This window comes from Chaetodon trifascialis, chromosome 2 (genome assembly GCF_039877785.1).
Source record: "Chaetodon trifascialis isolate fChaTrf1 chromosome 2, fChaTrf1.hap1, whole genome shotgun sequence".
Taxonomy (NCBI): Eukaryota; Metazoa; Chordata; class Actinopteri; order Chaetodontiformes; family Chaetodontidae; genus Chaetodon; species Chaetodon trifascialis.
This window is the reverse complement of record NC_092057.1, coordinates 26,128,386-26,143,982: the sequence shown is the minus strand read 5'-3', so window position 1 is coordinate 26,143,982 and position 15,597 is coordinate 26,128,386. Positions and strand designations below refer to the sequence as shown.

Sequence of the window (15,597 nt, the reverse complement as noted above, 5' to 3'; positions counted from 1 at the left end):
AATATCAGAAGTAAATATTCTATATGGTTATCATGTTACAATGTTTTTTTAAACTCTGTTTTAAGAGCATATCATATCTGTTTGTGTACAGACAGTTTTGAAAGTCATCACACTGAGTCAAGAATATGGAGATCATTTCATTTTCTAACGAAATGTGGTTTAATTTGGCTTGAAGCAGAGCCGAAGTTTATACATTTACACCATTTTCTTTTTTCACCCTCTAACAAAGCATCCATGATAAAGAGATCATAAGCAGTAACTTGTTGCTTTATGGGTGATTAACAAATCCTTTTCTCATGTTGTTTATGCCAGAAATGGCCATTAATAATAACTTTTCATTGTCATTTCATTTTCATTGACGTTTCATTGTTTTATTAATAGTTAATAAGTGGAATACTGCCTAATACAAACTAAAACGTGCTCTGTCTGAAGTCCTTTGTTGCCTCGCTCTTCGTGCTCCGCGGGTTTATAGTCCCACCTTTAAAATTAGGGCCGACTCACCGCGGAGGAAGAGGAGGAGCGCTGTGGCCTCAGCGCGCGAGCTGTTTACACTCATCAACCAATCACCTGTATCGTGTGCGACAGAGGGCATGTTGAAACTTTCTCTGGAGTCCGTCCTCGACAGCTGTACACCTGAACACCTGAGGCCTCCCTGTCCAGCCCGACAAGCCACCAAATCACGACCGCGTCCACCGGAGATTCGACGACGTCATGAGCAATCACAGCTGCGTGTCCGCGGTGTGGAGAGGATGCTGGCAGACTTTCAGACGACCCCAGCTAGCTGTGCCTCTTTCCTCTTCAGTGGTGAGCCTTCAACACGTCGAAAAGTGTTTTTGTTGTGTTCATAGGTCATTTTTCTGTTACTTTTACCGACGCGAGTGGAGTATTTCAGAGTGCTGAGTCATGACTAAGCCTACCGTGCAGCGGTATATTCTTTTATTGTGTATGCAAACACAAAGCTGACACACCCTATGTCGCTGACCTTTGCTATTGATGTGCTTTGCTAATCTGCCTGCAGGTGATACCTGACAACGGGCCACTTGATTTAAGGCTACCAGTGATCTGCAAACAAGACTATCTGTCAGAAAGTAACTATTAGGTATCTATCAGGTGGTGTTATAAAGTGCATTTTTGTATCACGTGTTATTTTGTATCTTTCTTTTTTGACTCTCCATTAACTGTATTCTGCTATTCAAACCATGTGTCTGCTCGCAGTGTGTTCCTGCAGCCATCGCCTGGTGCTGCGTGTCATGTGGTCGTGTGTTCTGTGTGCAGGTTCAGCGCTGCCTGCAGTCCACTGAGAGAGTCCCTGCAGCCCGGCTGCCCTACAGAGTGAAGCTGTCTGCTGAGAAACGCTACGCCTGGTGCGCCTGTGGACACAGTAAGAAACAGGTGAGTATGTACAGTGCGTTGGGGTTCCACTTCAAGTGGCGCCTGGGCTCAAGGCAGGATGACAGTCATTCAGAGTCACAGCCTGGAGGTTGCATCCCCACCAGTGGGAAAGCTGCCTTTCCAGAAAATAAGAAATATTAAAGCGTCACTGGGAAACTTTGAACTTTGTCAGCAGGAGAAAACAGAATGGATTTCAGGATCAGTCCTGACACGCAACTCCTTTGTTAATGGCATTTTTCATGCCAGACTTTTGATCTGTCGTGGCAGGAAAGGCACAGGTCTGTGAACAGCCACGTTCACAATGGCTCCGGTCTATTTGCGTTTCTCAGTATGCAGCGATAGTGAGTCAGTGTGCAGTAAGTAGGACCCTGTAACTGACACACCTATTCTGAGTATTGTCCCCGGTTGTTTCTTCTGAATAGCGTGTTTAACAGTAATAAATAAGATCAGTTTTTATACAGTCCAACCCAGTTCAAATAAAACATTAGTTGTTGTCTGCATGAGGACATGAAATCATGTCGGAATAATACACAAAGTGATGGAAAGAACTGAATTTAAATAGTGAATCTGGCATCAGGTATAAAAAAAAAAAAAGAAAGTTGATGTGAACTGAAGATGATTTTGTGTCATCGCACCTTTCTCTCTCTCTCTCTCAGCCTTTCTGTGATGGAGCTCACAAGACGAAAGCTCCGAGCATCTCTCCTCTACGCTTCACCCCTGACAAAAACAGGACGGTCATGCTGTGTGCCTGCAAGGAAACCAAAAACGCGCCGTACTGTGACGGCTCACACTTGAAGGTCATCTTCCGGGATTTAGTGAAATCAGTGAAAGGCATATTTAAATGAACAGCATCCAAGATGTTTGCACTGGGAGGTCGAGGAGCATTAACTGTAATAGAAATGAAACAGAAAATGTATCTTTGTCGTGCCTTATCAGTGATCTGCAGATTCATAAAACTTATTACATCTTATTATTGAAACAAAATACATTCTGTTCCGTCTGCTTTTGTTGGGAAGATGTGATGTCCTGCATCATTTCATCCTCTTCATACTTGTCAGACTGATATTTTGACTGTATACGGTCAATTGCATGTTTTTTTTAAGCTAATATGTTTTTGCAACCATTGTCCATATACAAATTGTGTTGTGTTAAAGACATACATAAGTATACTAAGTGACACGCATCAAAGCAGCTTGTGCCGAGGCAGAGCGATTTTATTTTTTGTGAGTTATTCACATGTGCCTGAGTTTTCTCTGAAATGTGTGTAATTGCTGTATCTATCCATTTGTATTGTAATGATGTCTGGATTTGTCACATTTCTGCACAATACACCTCAAAACTATTGGTATCAAACCTTGTGTACTGGACCTCCTTAGCATGACATGACCTCTGTGTCCTCAGCAGAAGCTCCAGCCTGGTCTCCAAGCCTCGTGCTGAGTGATCCCACAGTTATGAATTTACTGTTTGGACACTGGACGTCACACAAAATCAGTTCAGTTCAATTTGCTGCTAGCCGATATCCGCCTCCTAATTGGTTCAGCTTCTAACACGTGACTACAGGAAGTGAACTGTCCGGACTCCTCGGTCAGCTGTTGGGTTGTGAAGCAGTGCGCTAGTTCGGTGTGTGTTTGATATTTCTTCCTTTGCTCAGCTCACCTTTCATATCCTCCATAGTCGTGACGTCACTTGGACGTTGTCGCTCGCGGAGCACGTTCACGGTTGTTTCACCTGCGCGCGGCTGGGGCAGCTGCTAGCTAAGGTCGCGTTGAAGCTTCGCTGTCAGTGCAAACATGAACGCGTTAGCGACAAAATTAGATCACAAATGGATCAGTTTCACCTTCAGACAACCTTGGATAACAGCCATGGCAGCCTCCAAGGTAAATTCAGTCCTTATAATAGCCCCTGACTTTTGTAAACGTCTTAGGTTAGGCTGACTCCCTAATTAGTAACAACATGTCTGAAATAGCTGGGTTGTTAAAATATCTTTTTGTATTGTCTTATTTTCTCTACGAAGTATTCTTTGGACAGTGTTGTGTAGACTTCAGTTTTGGCCTCGTTAGCTGACGCAATGTTTCAAGGCTTGAGTTATGACGCACCACAGCACATTTGTGAAAGAAACGCTGTACATTGTTTCATTCAAAGTGTCTGACGGGGGACGTTAGTTTATTTCCACATTAAACACGACACTCACGGTAACAACCTAACAGTGGCCCAAAGTATGTGTATGAAGAAACTATAAATGGCAGTGCCACCTGCTGTATAACATCAACACGATTTAATCATGGCCTCTGCTCTGCTCTGTCTAGGCTGGACTGACATCTCATGTTAGTGTAGATACATCTGGGTGCAGTTAGCCTCCACCTTTCAACTCCTACAACTATTCAACCAATCTCACTGTGAGAAGAGGTCAAAAGAAACGAAATCTCTGCACTAGTATGGGTGCTGTCCATCCACACAGGTGTTTTCACCTCTGCTTGATAAGAGTTCAGCTCAGGTTGGTTCCTAATGTCAAAGTTCTCCTCCTAAACTGGCGTAACATAACTGACAGCGCTGCCTGCACGCTGTTTTAAGAGGTTGAACTTCATCAGGCAAAGGTGAAATCTCCTCTCAAGGTGTGCTGTGGGTGTGCAGGTGCTTTAGACACTGATATCAAATGCTAAACTCTGATTCTGACTCATGGCTCGATATTGAAGTATATTTTAGATTTCATTGCTTTTACTGCCTTTACAATGCAGAACTATTAGCTTCAGTGGAGTATTTGTAACTTACAGTATTGCTAGGTATCTTTAAAAAAACACAAAATACTGAGGACTCTTACATACTCTGTCCTCAGGTCCAGCTTTCCACACTTCCTCCAGAACCTGTCATCCCCTCCAAGAAGCCTTTCAAAGTGGAGCTGGTTGGTGGAAAGCGTTACTCATGGTGCACCTGTGGACACAGCAAGAAACAGGTAAACCACCTTTGACATCATCTTGTGTCACTCCTCGACACATCCGGTGTATTGCCTGATCACATGTTCATCTTTCAGCCTTTCTGCGATGGAGCCCACAAAACCAAAGCCCAAGGCCTGTCCCCGCTGCGCTTTGTCCCAGAGAAAGATGCCACAGTTTGGTTGTGTGGTTGCAAGTACACAAACAACCCACCTTACTGTGATGGCACGCACAAGCAGGACTTCATTGTGTCTGCTCCTCTACATGAACAAACCGGCTCTTGAAGAGGAAGGCAGAGAGCTCTTTGAACTGAGCGTTGATGTTCCTGTTGCATCCACATCTTTGTAAATCAGCGCACTCAGTGAAAGCAGAACACTTAAACTGATGGTCCGTGGCGTCCATGGTGTTCGAGTCTCGTCAGTATTTCTCTGTGCTTGACAGAAGAAAGTGTTTGTTTTCTCTCTTTTATCTGGGAGGGACGTTGCATTGTTGCAATGCTGAAATACCTCCTGAGGTGTGTGTAAGTGGTGGAGAATTTACCATATTTACCATACTGTTTATCTTGGGGTCGTGAAAATACCTCCAGCTCTATGAAGCCATTGTGGGCAGTGTTACAAATACATTCGCAGTACTGAAAGTCCATAGAGAAAGATGTTAAAGTCAGGATGGAATTGTATTATGGCCAAGATTTTGAACATCTAGAGAATGATTTTACAGGAGAAAGCTGTCTGTCTGCATATATGTTTGACACTGTGAAGTGTGTTCATGAAACGATGTATGATTTCATTCCATAGAGTCAGAGAGAAGGTGTGATTCTCCTACTAAGTCACTCCACTGAGGAGCCGTCAGGGTCACAGAGTGAGCATCTTCTCCACACAGTATATACAATGGCACATTCTTACCTTTCAACTTATGGGAGATGTATTTATATGCTTTTTGATTATTTAAATGAAGAAATAAACAGCATGTACACTGAGCTGCCAGTTAGGTTGACTTCAGTGTGTACAATGACACTATGAAACAATGAAATAAAACCGAACACGCTCATCAAACTGATCTATCTGTTGAAAGAATAGTGCTGACTGGTAAAGCCCTGGAATATTATACACAAACTTTCCTTGTATCATTGAGACTGTGATGTCCTGAATGTAGAAGTGCTTTAGGGATTTTGGAGAAAACATTTTGGTAACAAACTTTGTGATTCAGCCAGGCTGGCCCTGGCCCTAATGAACTTCTAGATAGGACAGATAGAAGATGCTCCAACTGCACGTATCATCCACCAGGTGGCTTTGTACACAAGCTGCTGACATTTTGCTGGACATGTACACTGAGGGAGGCCCGCTGAGGATATCAGAGCAGGGGTGTTCAGATTCTGACAGGCTGCTACCATGAATCTGTCCCCAGAGATGGTAACAGTGCCCTCAAATGGAAGACATAGTGTTTGTTCCCCAGCTGGTTTCTCACTGTTTCACATTTGTCCTGATAGAGGAAGCGAAGCTCAGGAAGTGTCACCTGTTTGTCTGTACACAACTCACCAAAACAGGAAGTCTCATCACTGATCACACCACATCTTGCATATCAGTGGTTGCCAACCTGGGAGTTGGGTTGCAGCGCAATTAACAAAGGAAAAAACATTTATGTGACACAGTTCTGTTCCATATATTTTTTATTGGAAACTGCTATTATACAAATGTCAAATACAAAGTACAAATCTGTCATCCAAAATTGTTTTTTTTCCCCCTTTTTTGGTCTGTTAAAACAGAAATAAAGCAACACCTTCACCCAACCCACCCGAAACTCTCAGTAAGAGGAGAAAACACACATACAGGGAAACTAAATAAAACACACGCACAAAGCAAATAAAATGAAATAAAAGAGAGAAGTCCAATGAGAAGGATGCTCAAGGTGCTCACTGCAAAGCATGGATGCATTCAGAATGAGTTGGTGTGCAGAGAGGTATTAGAGTATTTACAGATGAGATAATGAGCTGCTGTCTTATGTCGAAAATGGCAGATGATCCTCCTCAGAAAAGACATGAATCATTCAGGCAGCATGTAGAAGGTGGACCTGGGCTTTTAACTGAAAGAATACATGTACAGGCGATGAGTGAGGCAGAAGCAACCACATCCGAATCATTCTGACTGAGACTGGCAGGTATAAGGGCTTCCCAAAAGATGGCCCTCAAAGGGCCGTCACCTAACGTGTGAAAGAAACAAGTTCAGAATTCAGCTGATTTTGGACAAGAAAAAAACAGCAGTATGATCCTCTGCTGACATCCACATCTGTCAGTACACTGTTTCCAGTGAAGCCGAGCTTCTGTGAAAATGAACCCTATGCAGGAACTAAACCTGACCTAAACTTAGACAGACACACGAGGATGTAGAGTTGACCCTGATCAGTGCCTCTTCCCACCATCCATGTCACATCAAGCACCTTTTCCAAACCACCCTGCAGGAGAGGCACACCAGAGGATAAGGTCATAGTAAAGCGAGATCAGAGCACATGTCTTAAGGAGAGAGAGCAGCTCAACAACAAGAGAACCCGCCGCTACGCAAAATTCAATTTCCTCTTCCAGACTTCCCTCAAATCTTGTGTGTATGCACAGAGAACTCCGACCGGGGTCATGAGGGACCCGTGACATGTAGTCTAGTGTCCTTAATAACTTGTTTGGTTTCAGTTTATTACAAGTAAGCTCTGACTTTTGTGGTTTGACAGACTGACTGTATAAATAGAAAATCTGACAGGAAGAACACATTTAACCCTCATTTGTTTGAGATAATTATGCGAACGTGATGGAGTGATGTTAACACTTTGAAGGTCACTCCGTCAAACGGAAAATAAAGAGCTGTGGACATAACATAATGTACCCTTAATTATTGAACTGATTAAAGTGGAGTTTTAATCTCCAGCAGAAGCGCCTGCTTCCTGTCTGGTTTATTAAGCACACACAACATAAATGAGTGAACTGTCGAGCAGCACTTCCTGGGTTTCACCCTCTGCTTTGGCCATGTGCACCGCAGCAACGTTCAGGGAATCATAAACAGGACACTCAGGTCAGAAAAACCTAGTAAGTAAACATTTTATTGACCTAAAACATGCACATATGGCTGATAAAAAAGTATCATTGTTTGCTGAAAAGAAACAAAAGGAATGTTGAAATCGATGGAACTACAACATACATGGCCCAATATTCAAATCCCTTTTGAGTTCTTCGACTGCCATGAGAGAAAGAACACGCTCTGCTGACAAAACATCGGCTCGCAAACGTGGTAGTGCTTGGAATTCTGTAAATATAAATGCTCCTCCTGTTGGAAAATACTTGTCGGTTTGGATTGTGTGACTTGACCTTAACAAAGTGCATCAACAGTTATATGTAATGTACCTGTGTTACCTGATGAGCGGTTGCTTATACTGGACACTTATACAGCAGTTATTAACATGATGGATCAAAGGCAAGGACTAGCTTCTTTTTTCTTTACATCCAGCTCCTGCAGTGATGCGCACTGCGACGCCTTTCAGCATTTTGTCTCAAGCTTCATGGAGCCAAATGAATGCTGATGGAACTATGGTAATGAAACAGACCCACTGCATATACAATACAAAACGATTACAATATCTTGTATAAAAGATAAGTTTATACATATGTATGCACACATGCTCACATTTGATACATACTGTACAGTTTGTATGTGTGCACTGTTCTAGTCTAACACACATAAACACACACACACGCACATACATACAAGTGTCTATTTGGCTGCACTTTTCAGTCTTTCCTGCTGAAAAATGATATCAGTAATCTGCCTCCCGTTTGTCCAGAAGGAAGAAGGCTCGAGCTCATCTTTTCGCTCTGTGGGAAGAAAGAAGGGAGCAATTCAGACACTGTCCTCCCCGCTGCCCCGCACACGCGTTAGGTTGTCGGAGGCAAACCGCTTTTGTCGGCTGCCCTCGCCTCCTCCTTGCCGGCCGCAGAGCTCGTGCCGTTGACAGTCACCTTCCGGGCATTGGCGCCCTGTTTGGAGGGGAGAGCGTGTCGCTGAGCGTTACTGGGCACAGTGGTACCGTTGGAGCTTTGGATGGCGGGAGAGAGGTCGTGGGATGCGGTGCTGGACTGCGAGGAGGCTCGGGGCGGCTGGGCTGCGGCGGGACTGTGGACTTTGTCGCTCTGTGAGTCGCTCTCTGACGTCGGGCTGGTGTTGACGCCGTCAGAGTGGCCCTGGGCGGCGGACTGGGACGGCCTCCTGCGCTTCCGGGTGGGTTTGACCAGATACTGCAGGGGGATGGGTCCAGTCTGCACGGAGGCACACACATAATTAGAACTGTGGATAGGAGCTCAGACTGGTGACTGGTGAAAAATGCTTTTGTCAACAAATCCCGTGAACAGACCAGAAGCACCACTGAATAGATCCCATTAACAAGTGTCGTCTGTGCAGCCAACGCCTCATACACTGTATCTTACTCTGCTGTGCCACAGAGCTCCACTGTTGTCCGAAAACTACTCACACATCAGTGAGACACACGATGACACTGGATGACCTCTTCCTCCATCACCATGAACATGATATAGAATAGCTACATAGAACACCAGCAGCCTTGTCTTTTGACATACCTTAGTCCAAATATCACACTTGTTTTACCAGGAACTGATCATTTCACAGCACTTGTAGTTTGTCCCATTTCATCAGCCCACCCTGTCCACCAGGATATTCCGACGTAGCTCTAGACCAACATACTCAATAAAACGAAGCTACTGATTTTTGTTGGAAGATCACACCACATCACAGCAGCATCACGAATTACAAACATACAGCTAGAAGAAAAACAACAGAAATGAAAAAAGAAACAAACTGAAAACGACTGTGGGATCATGTAAATATGTTTTCAGGGATGTCTGCATGATGACAGACCGCGTTTGTTTCCCCCTCTTTCCTCCCGATGACACAAGTTGTGTTTCAGAGCAGCTCCCTCTGAAAACATCTCCCACGCTTCCTGGCAGCCACTGGGTTTCGCTTACACCATCATGGCACCGTTCATGTGGGAGACCGTGAGTCTGCTTTGTGCGTGTTGCTGTATGCATGTTGCTGGACACACAAGCTAACGCTGTGAGAAAATCAGCCTCATGAGACGAACGACAATCAAACACTGACATGGTGAAAACCGGGGATCGTGGGACTTTAGCCACTTCTTGCATGAAAAAAAAGTTGCTAACTTCAATGCACTTTAATGCTTTATAGCTGGAAATGTTTTGCTAACAACTTCAACGCCAAGCACCCATTTATCCCCATGTTTGCAGGAATAAATGAACAGCTCTCACTGGCTGTTTGTCATGTCATCCATCTAAAAACATACAGCATGCACCGGAAAGCTGTCAGCAGTGATTTGTGACGGGCCAGGAAACACTGCAAAGAGGGAGAATCAGGGAGGTCAAAGTGGTTCTACTTGACCTCCATGATACTCTGCAAACAACAGCATAACCTGCACAACATGGACCACCTCCATGACACCACAAACACCAGGTCCCCCTTAAAGCTACCTAACTTACAGCCACCATGTAGCTGCATCGCAGATCTGACATGATTTAAAGCAGTGTTTCTCAGTGCCGGTCCTCGGGCCTCACTGCCCTGCATGTTTTAGATGTTTCCTCCTCCACCACACCTGATTCAAATGATCAGCTGCAGTGGCCCGATAACGAGCCACTCATTTGAATCAGGTGTGTTGGAGCAGGAAACCTCTAAGGCTACGTTTACACTTAGGGAAAATTCATATGTTTTCATGCGGTTTGGCCTCTCGTTTACACGCAAACGGAGCTTTTTTTCACGGAAAATGATCATTTTTAAAAACTCCGGCCAAAGTAGAGATTTCTGAAAACGCCGGCTATTTGTCGGCATGTAAACAGGGTTAAACTGCGTTTTAGGTTTGAAACGTCACAACATGCGACTGAATACTTCATCACATCGTCATGTGAGCGACCTATGTTTACACTCGCGCCCATAGGTTTGGCATAGTTATGATGCACTCGATGGCGTATTTATCCGGGTTCATGTAAACGATAACATTTTTGAAAACCATGTTGTGTGCATGATGTTACTTTTGAAAACGGAGGGACCAAAATATGCGTTTTCCAAAATACCCTGCTACATGTAAACGTAGGCTAAAACATGCAGGGCAGTGGAGCCTGAGGACCGGAACTGAGCAACACTGAGTTAAAGCACTGTTACTTTTTCCATTGAAGCCAACCTGAACACTGATCTACTGAGTGGAACACAAAGAATAACACCATGTTAGCTACAAGACACACAAATGCGCATCAAACAGTGAAAATTACAGTCCAGGTCTGGTGAATACTTCAGGTGCTCAGTAAAAAGGATGAAAAGCGTCACTCACTCGTCTCCACTCGTAGAAGTAGGCGATATCCATTAGTGTGTAGTAGTCCTTTAAGGGCTCGTCTCCGTACAACACCTCCACCTGTAACGCACAGGGAAAAACCAGTTCATGCAACATGACCATCTGCTCGCTCTCAGCTTTACAAGCTTTATGTTTCTGTCCTTAAAAGTTCAGATCTGTCCTGCTGCAACGTGTCCTAAAGCTTCAGGTGATGCACTGCAGTGACCTACCGGTATGGATTTTTACAAGGCTGATACCAGTATTTTTGTCCTGACGCTGAAGTAAAAGAACAGAAGCCTCTCCATAGAAACGTCTTAATGTTTCAGCTTTCCTTGAATATTGACCCAATATTGGCAGACCTGCTCCTGAAGTCCCGTCCTGCTTCCAGGCAAGCTCCGGTTTCGCTGACCTCAATTGCTTTTGAAAGCCTTTCTGTATCTATCGTGACATAACTGGCACTGCTGCGGTGCGAGTACCTCGTCATTTCAACACAGATGGCACTTATTTTGTCTGCATTCAAAAACATAAACTCTTGAGAGGGTCTGATCAGGGAGCGTTGTAAAGAGAAGGAGACGACAGACAAACTGGAGTCAGTCCTGCTGGGAAGTCAACAGGCACACATCAAACACCATCTTTAAATGATTGCTACTATTGCCATGGTGCGTGCATCCAATGCTGTGTTCATGTCGTATAATAACCAGTTTCCCACCTGTAAACACAGTTGCTGTTTCTAATATTAGCCTCCATCCCACTGGGAGCTAATGCAGCGTCACAATGTTGTTGACCCATCTGAATTTTCCAGTCGCTGTAGTTTATAATTAATCACATGTTGCAACGAACGAAACCAAGACAGGGTGAGATGAAAGTGATAGCGCTGTGCGGTCCTGCTCATCGCTGACTGGCTGGTAAGGACGGGGTCCTGCTACAGACACAGTATAGCTGCTGCTCGTGTTCCAGTGATGTCACTGTGATGACGTATGTGGCCTTTGCACGCATTCTGACAGTACGTCTGTGTCTGATGCCGCACTCACATCATGCTGTTTTCAGCCAGCTGGAAGATCCCCCGCTTGGTGAAACTACACCTACAAGTGTCACAAGTGGAGCTATGCAGGCTTTGCTTCACCTGCTAACAAGCCACTAGCTAGCAGTGCTGCTACTTAACACTCCTGAGTTACAGCACACATGGCCTGAATGTAGAATTTGACAAATGAGAAAGTTGTTGAACGATGTTGGAGAGTGGACAGTCGGGCTAGCATCCATGCCACAGTGCACTCTGTCGCAGACCACTTCTGACAAGCTGCAACACTACAGCTGGGTGAACTAAATGGAGGATCTCCTCATCACTCTGAGCTCTGTAAAACAGCCGCTGAGGCACTGAACGTCAGCGTCTGAAAGGCTCATGTCAGCTCCGGTTAGGTGGCTCATGTTATTGATCTTTTTCATAGCACACACTTTGAGAGGTAATGGCAAGAAAAGCACAGGTGGAGTGAATAAAGTAATCAGACTGACCTGCTGCTCTGAATGCTGCCTCAGTGGGATGCTTAATGGAACAGGCCATCTTTGATGAGGTTAGCAAAACCTGTTCTTTTCCTGCTGTGACCCATCAAAATCTCTTCTTCTGAAACTGTTCACCTCCACTTATATAAATCTTTCTGACCAGCATGTCAGCCAACAGCTGTCTGTTTACACATTCAATAGCGCTACATTAGCATTCGTTTGGAGTCGTTTGAGTGTTTTTCTCTCCACCAACTGCTCTTTCGCTGCTGAACGCTCCCCTACGCTCAGCACGCCGTGGCTAAGTTTGTCTTCTGTTGGATGCTGGGCAGGTAACAGACGCTGGTTTTATCAAAGCTTTTTTTTCCACTACAAAGAGCTGCCTGCCGCAGCTGAAAACAGGCTGCTGACAGCAGTTTTAAAAGTGAAGCAGAGCAGTGAAGTTACAGGCTATAAAACCAAACCCAACGCGCCGAAAGATGCTAAAACGCTCTGAGTTGGGTGAGAACTCTCTGTGGGCTCCTGAGCACGAGCACAGTCATCTGATCCAGTGTTGACAGAAAGGAGCAGAGCAGCTTTGATGAGTTTGCAGTTTTTCGGTCAGTTTGGGAACACATGATTTGGACTCTTTGGAGCTCTTTTGGTTATCGTGTTGCACCAACTGCATGCAACCCAACACGACCCACCCACCGCTGTGATTATGTTACTGCACACTTAAAAGTCCTTTTACACAAAGGATTCATATTATTGTGTCTACACCCTGAAGTATGCTACACAATCAATACGGCAAGAGTGTCTAATTACCCGATAGTTGTTGGGAATATCCATCTTGCTTCTGAGGAACTTTGCTAAGTGCATGACGGACATGGCTGCTGGGCACTGCAGGAAGCGTTTACCGTTGGCCTGAGAACAAAGAAAGGAGCAGAGAGGGGGTCCATAACGCCAGGGTGAAGACCACAACACCACATTAAGCACCAAAAGTGCAGGATTCAGCTCCTGCTTCACTCAACTTCGCCGTTTCTCAGAAATCAGGCTTTACCTTGTCTCCTTCCATCTCTGAGCACTGCCTCTCATTATTTCTGCAGACACAAAGAGAAGGTGTTTCATAAGAGTTAACAATTCTCTCCAGGCTCAGAGGGACATGCTGCAGGTGTGAGAGGAGCCATGTCGAGTGGCACACTGCTCTCGTTCTCTGTCTTATTTCTGTTGAACACGCGCCTCACTTGCATATCTAACTCTCCTCTATTGCTCGCCTTCTGTGTGATGGGATCGTTGCGTTTCATGGCTTTCACACCTGTCTCAGCAGCGACTTTCCACTAACCGGCCCAACATGAACAATTCTCCCTGCTGGTTTTTTCTGGAAAAATGAGAAATGAGTGACTCACTTGTTCCTCTCATAGAACTGTATGGACAGACTGATGATTTCGTCCTCTGCTATGTTAAACGTCTCCACCACTTCTCCTGGTTCCAGCACGCGATTCTCGGCGTAGAAGTCCCGCCTCCTCTTCATCTCATCTGAAAAAAAAAAAAGGGTCCATTTGTGAGGAAATTCATCATAAAATGGGAAACTGAGACAAAGGTTGATTAGTCTGTTGCTCCACAGCCTCGTGAATCGCGGCCTTACCTTTGAATAACCCCGGAACAAGCTTATAAACAATGTCTTGAAGAGTTTTGTCGGCTCTGGAAGAGAAAAAGAACACGTTTACGTTGATAACATGATGCTCACTGCAGTCAGGAGCGTTTAAAGCACCATCACTGACCTGATGCTGAGCTGTGGACATGTCTTGTGAACCTGGACGTCACAGCGAGGGCAGAACTTATTTGTCTCCAGGAAGGCAACAATGCAGGTTTTACAAACTGCACAGAGAGAAAGGACACAGACACATGCTGAACCGACCACCGACAGTGTTAACGTGTAGTTCATGCAACACTCGTAATTCAGTGCAGCGCAGTAACACACAGTGCTTTGTTGCATTCTGACTGAAGTCTCACAACAGTCCATCAGACACATCATCAGCCTCCACACAGAGCCGCATTAACGCCTCATGCACAGTCAACAAACATGGAAATCCTGCTTCATTAGCACCGCATTACATGATTATTACAGACGCTCCCTGAAGTCAACTTCCTCCAGGCCTGCTTTGAAAAAGGAACATTAAGGTGGGGTCACTCAACATCATGCTCATCCTTACAAACACACGAGCGGGAGCTCTGCTTTAATATGCCTACAAGTGGAAGCTCTGTGCTCCAGTCACAGTGCGGTGAGCGGAGACTCTGTGCATGCATGTCAGCCAACGCTTCCCTGTGAGGAACTTACAGGAGTGCAGGCACTCTACGATGGTTGTTGCATCAATTAAGTACCCAGCGCACAGTGGACATGTGAGGTGTGGATTCAGATCTGTGATTTTAATCCGGTTGGGCTGCATTTTATCCATCTGGACAGATCTGCAGAGGAAACAACAAGAACAGGAGAGCTTCTGGTTACACGGTGGAGCGCAGGAGCTGATCTGAACATGCACTGACGCTTGCTGAGGCTCTTGGTTCTTTCTCGTATGGTCAGTGAGTGGCTGCCACAGTGCTCCCGCACACAATGTCTGCAGCTCGTCCTTGGGACAGCAGCTTGTGAAACCACAACAAAGAGAGCCGATGGCCCGCAGGAGCACCTGGGATGACACGCTGTAGCGATACAGAACGTGTGGAGAGCTGGAGCCGTGCAGCTAAATGCAGCCTGAGTGCTGGTACACAGCAGCCGACTATTGAATCGCCCCTGTGTGGCCTCATCTTGTGCATCAGCTCCGCTGCTCGACCAGCGGAGCAACAAAGAGCGTTAGCTTTCGCCCGGAGCTCCGGCGGACGAGCGGCCAGCACGACCGAACACATCCCGAGAAAACACCAACACTGAGGGGGGGTGCAGAGCCATACAAAATCACACTGGTACACAAAGCAGCCATCTTAAATTCACTGACAGGGCTGTATCAGGAGGCGAACAAGAGAGACTCAAAATGTGACACCGTGCACTTTGTGTGCGCCTCAGCTAACAGCGCGGCGATGAGCCCGAGAAAGAGCGATCGCCGATGCTTCGGTCCTACCTGATTAGACATAAAAGTTTCCCTCTCCTCCCAACGAGGATCCAGGTAAATTATTTGGACTTGGACAGAATTTGCAGCAGCGCCAGAAAATGGCTTTTTTCAGCACCGTCAGAGGACTGCCCATTTTGGATCACGTGATATTATTTTGTCGCCTCGGTCTCGGGGCATGCAGGGTATCCTCTGCAGGCCTGACCGCTTCGCTCAGTCTGCTTCCTGCTGCACGGCCCGACGCCTCACTGGCTGCTTTAAAGGATCTCACCTGTTTATTCATTCATTTCGCAGGTGAAGTTGCAGAGCGGAGGGATCCG

The 15,597-nt window shown here is 45.5% G+C and overlaps 3 protein-coding genes across 4 annotated transcripts; 2 read left to right on the top strand and 1 right to left on the bottom strand.

Moving 5' to 3' along the window:
* The first annotated feature begins 499 nt into the window (after positions 1-499).
* LOC139346523 (CDGSH iron-sulfur domain-containing protein 3, mitochondrial-like) lies at positions 500-2,742 on the top strand. 2 transcript variants are annotated; one of them, XR_011603276.1, is made up of 4 exons: positions 500-804; positions 1,019-1,099; positions 1,276-1,392; positions 2,049-2,742. XR_011603276.1 is itself a non-coding variant. In XM_070985611.1 (3 exons), the coding sequence occupies exons 1-3, from the start codon at positions 712-714 to the stop codon at positions 2,235-2,237; spliced, it is 399 nt and encodes a 132-aa protein (XP_070841712.1). In that variant the 5' UTR covers positions 511-711; the 3' UTR covers positions 2,238-2,741. The 2 variants fall into 2 exon arrangements, 1 of the variants encoding a protein (XP_070841712.1); XM_070985611.1 differs by lacking the exon at positions 1,019-1,099 and having other exon boundaries at positions 511-804; positions 2,049-2,741.
* A 195-nt stretch (positions 2,743-2,937) lies between these two features.
* Positions 2,938-7,234, top strand: LOC139345374 (CDGSH iron-sulfur domain-containing protein 3, mitochondrial-like). The gene is made up of 3 exons (XM_070983913.1): positions 2,938-3,269; positions 4,226-4,342; positions 4,421-7,234. Exons 1-3 carry the CDS (start codon positions 3,183-3,185, stop codon positions 4,604-4,606), a joined length of 390 nt encoding a protein of 129 aa, XP_070840014.1. The 5' UTR covers positions 2,938-3,182; the 3' UTR covers positions 4,607-7,234.
* Positions 7,235-7,376: 142 nt separating this feature from the next.
* LOC139345358 (polycomb complex protein BMI-1-A-like) lies at positions 7,377-15,416 on the bottom strand. Its single transcript, XM_070983910.1, has 9 exons — positions 15,290-15,416; positions 14,518-14,645; positions 13,961-14,057; positions 13,825-13,880; positions 13,586-13,715; positions 13,240-13,279; positions 13,005-13,103; positions 10,707-10,787; positions 7,377-8,613 (listed from the first exon to the last, which is right to left on the bottom strand). Exons 2-9 carry the CDS (start codon positions 14,633-14,635, stop codon positions 8,233-8,235), a joined length of 1,002 nt encoding a protein of 333 aa, XP_070840011.1. The 5' UTR covers positions 14,636-14,645; positions 15,290-15,416; the 3' UTR covers positions 7,377-8,232.
* Between the last annotated feature and the right edge of the window lie 181 nt (positions 15,417-15,597).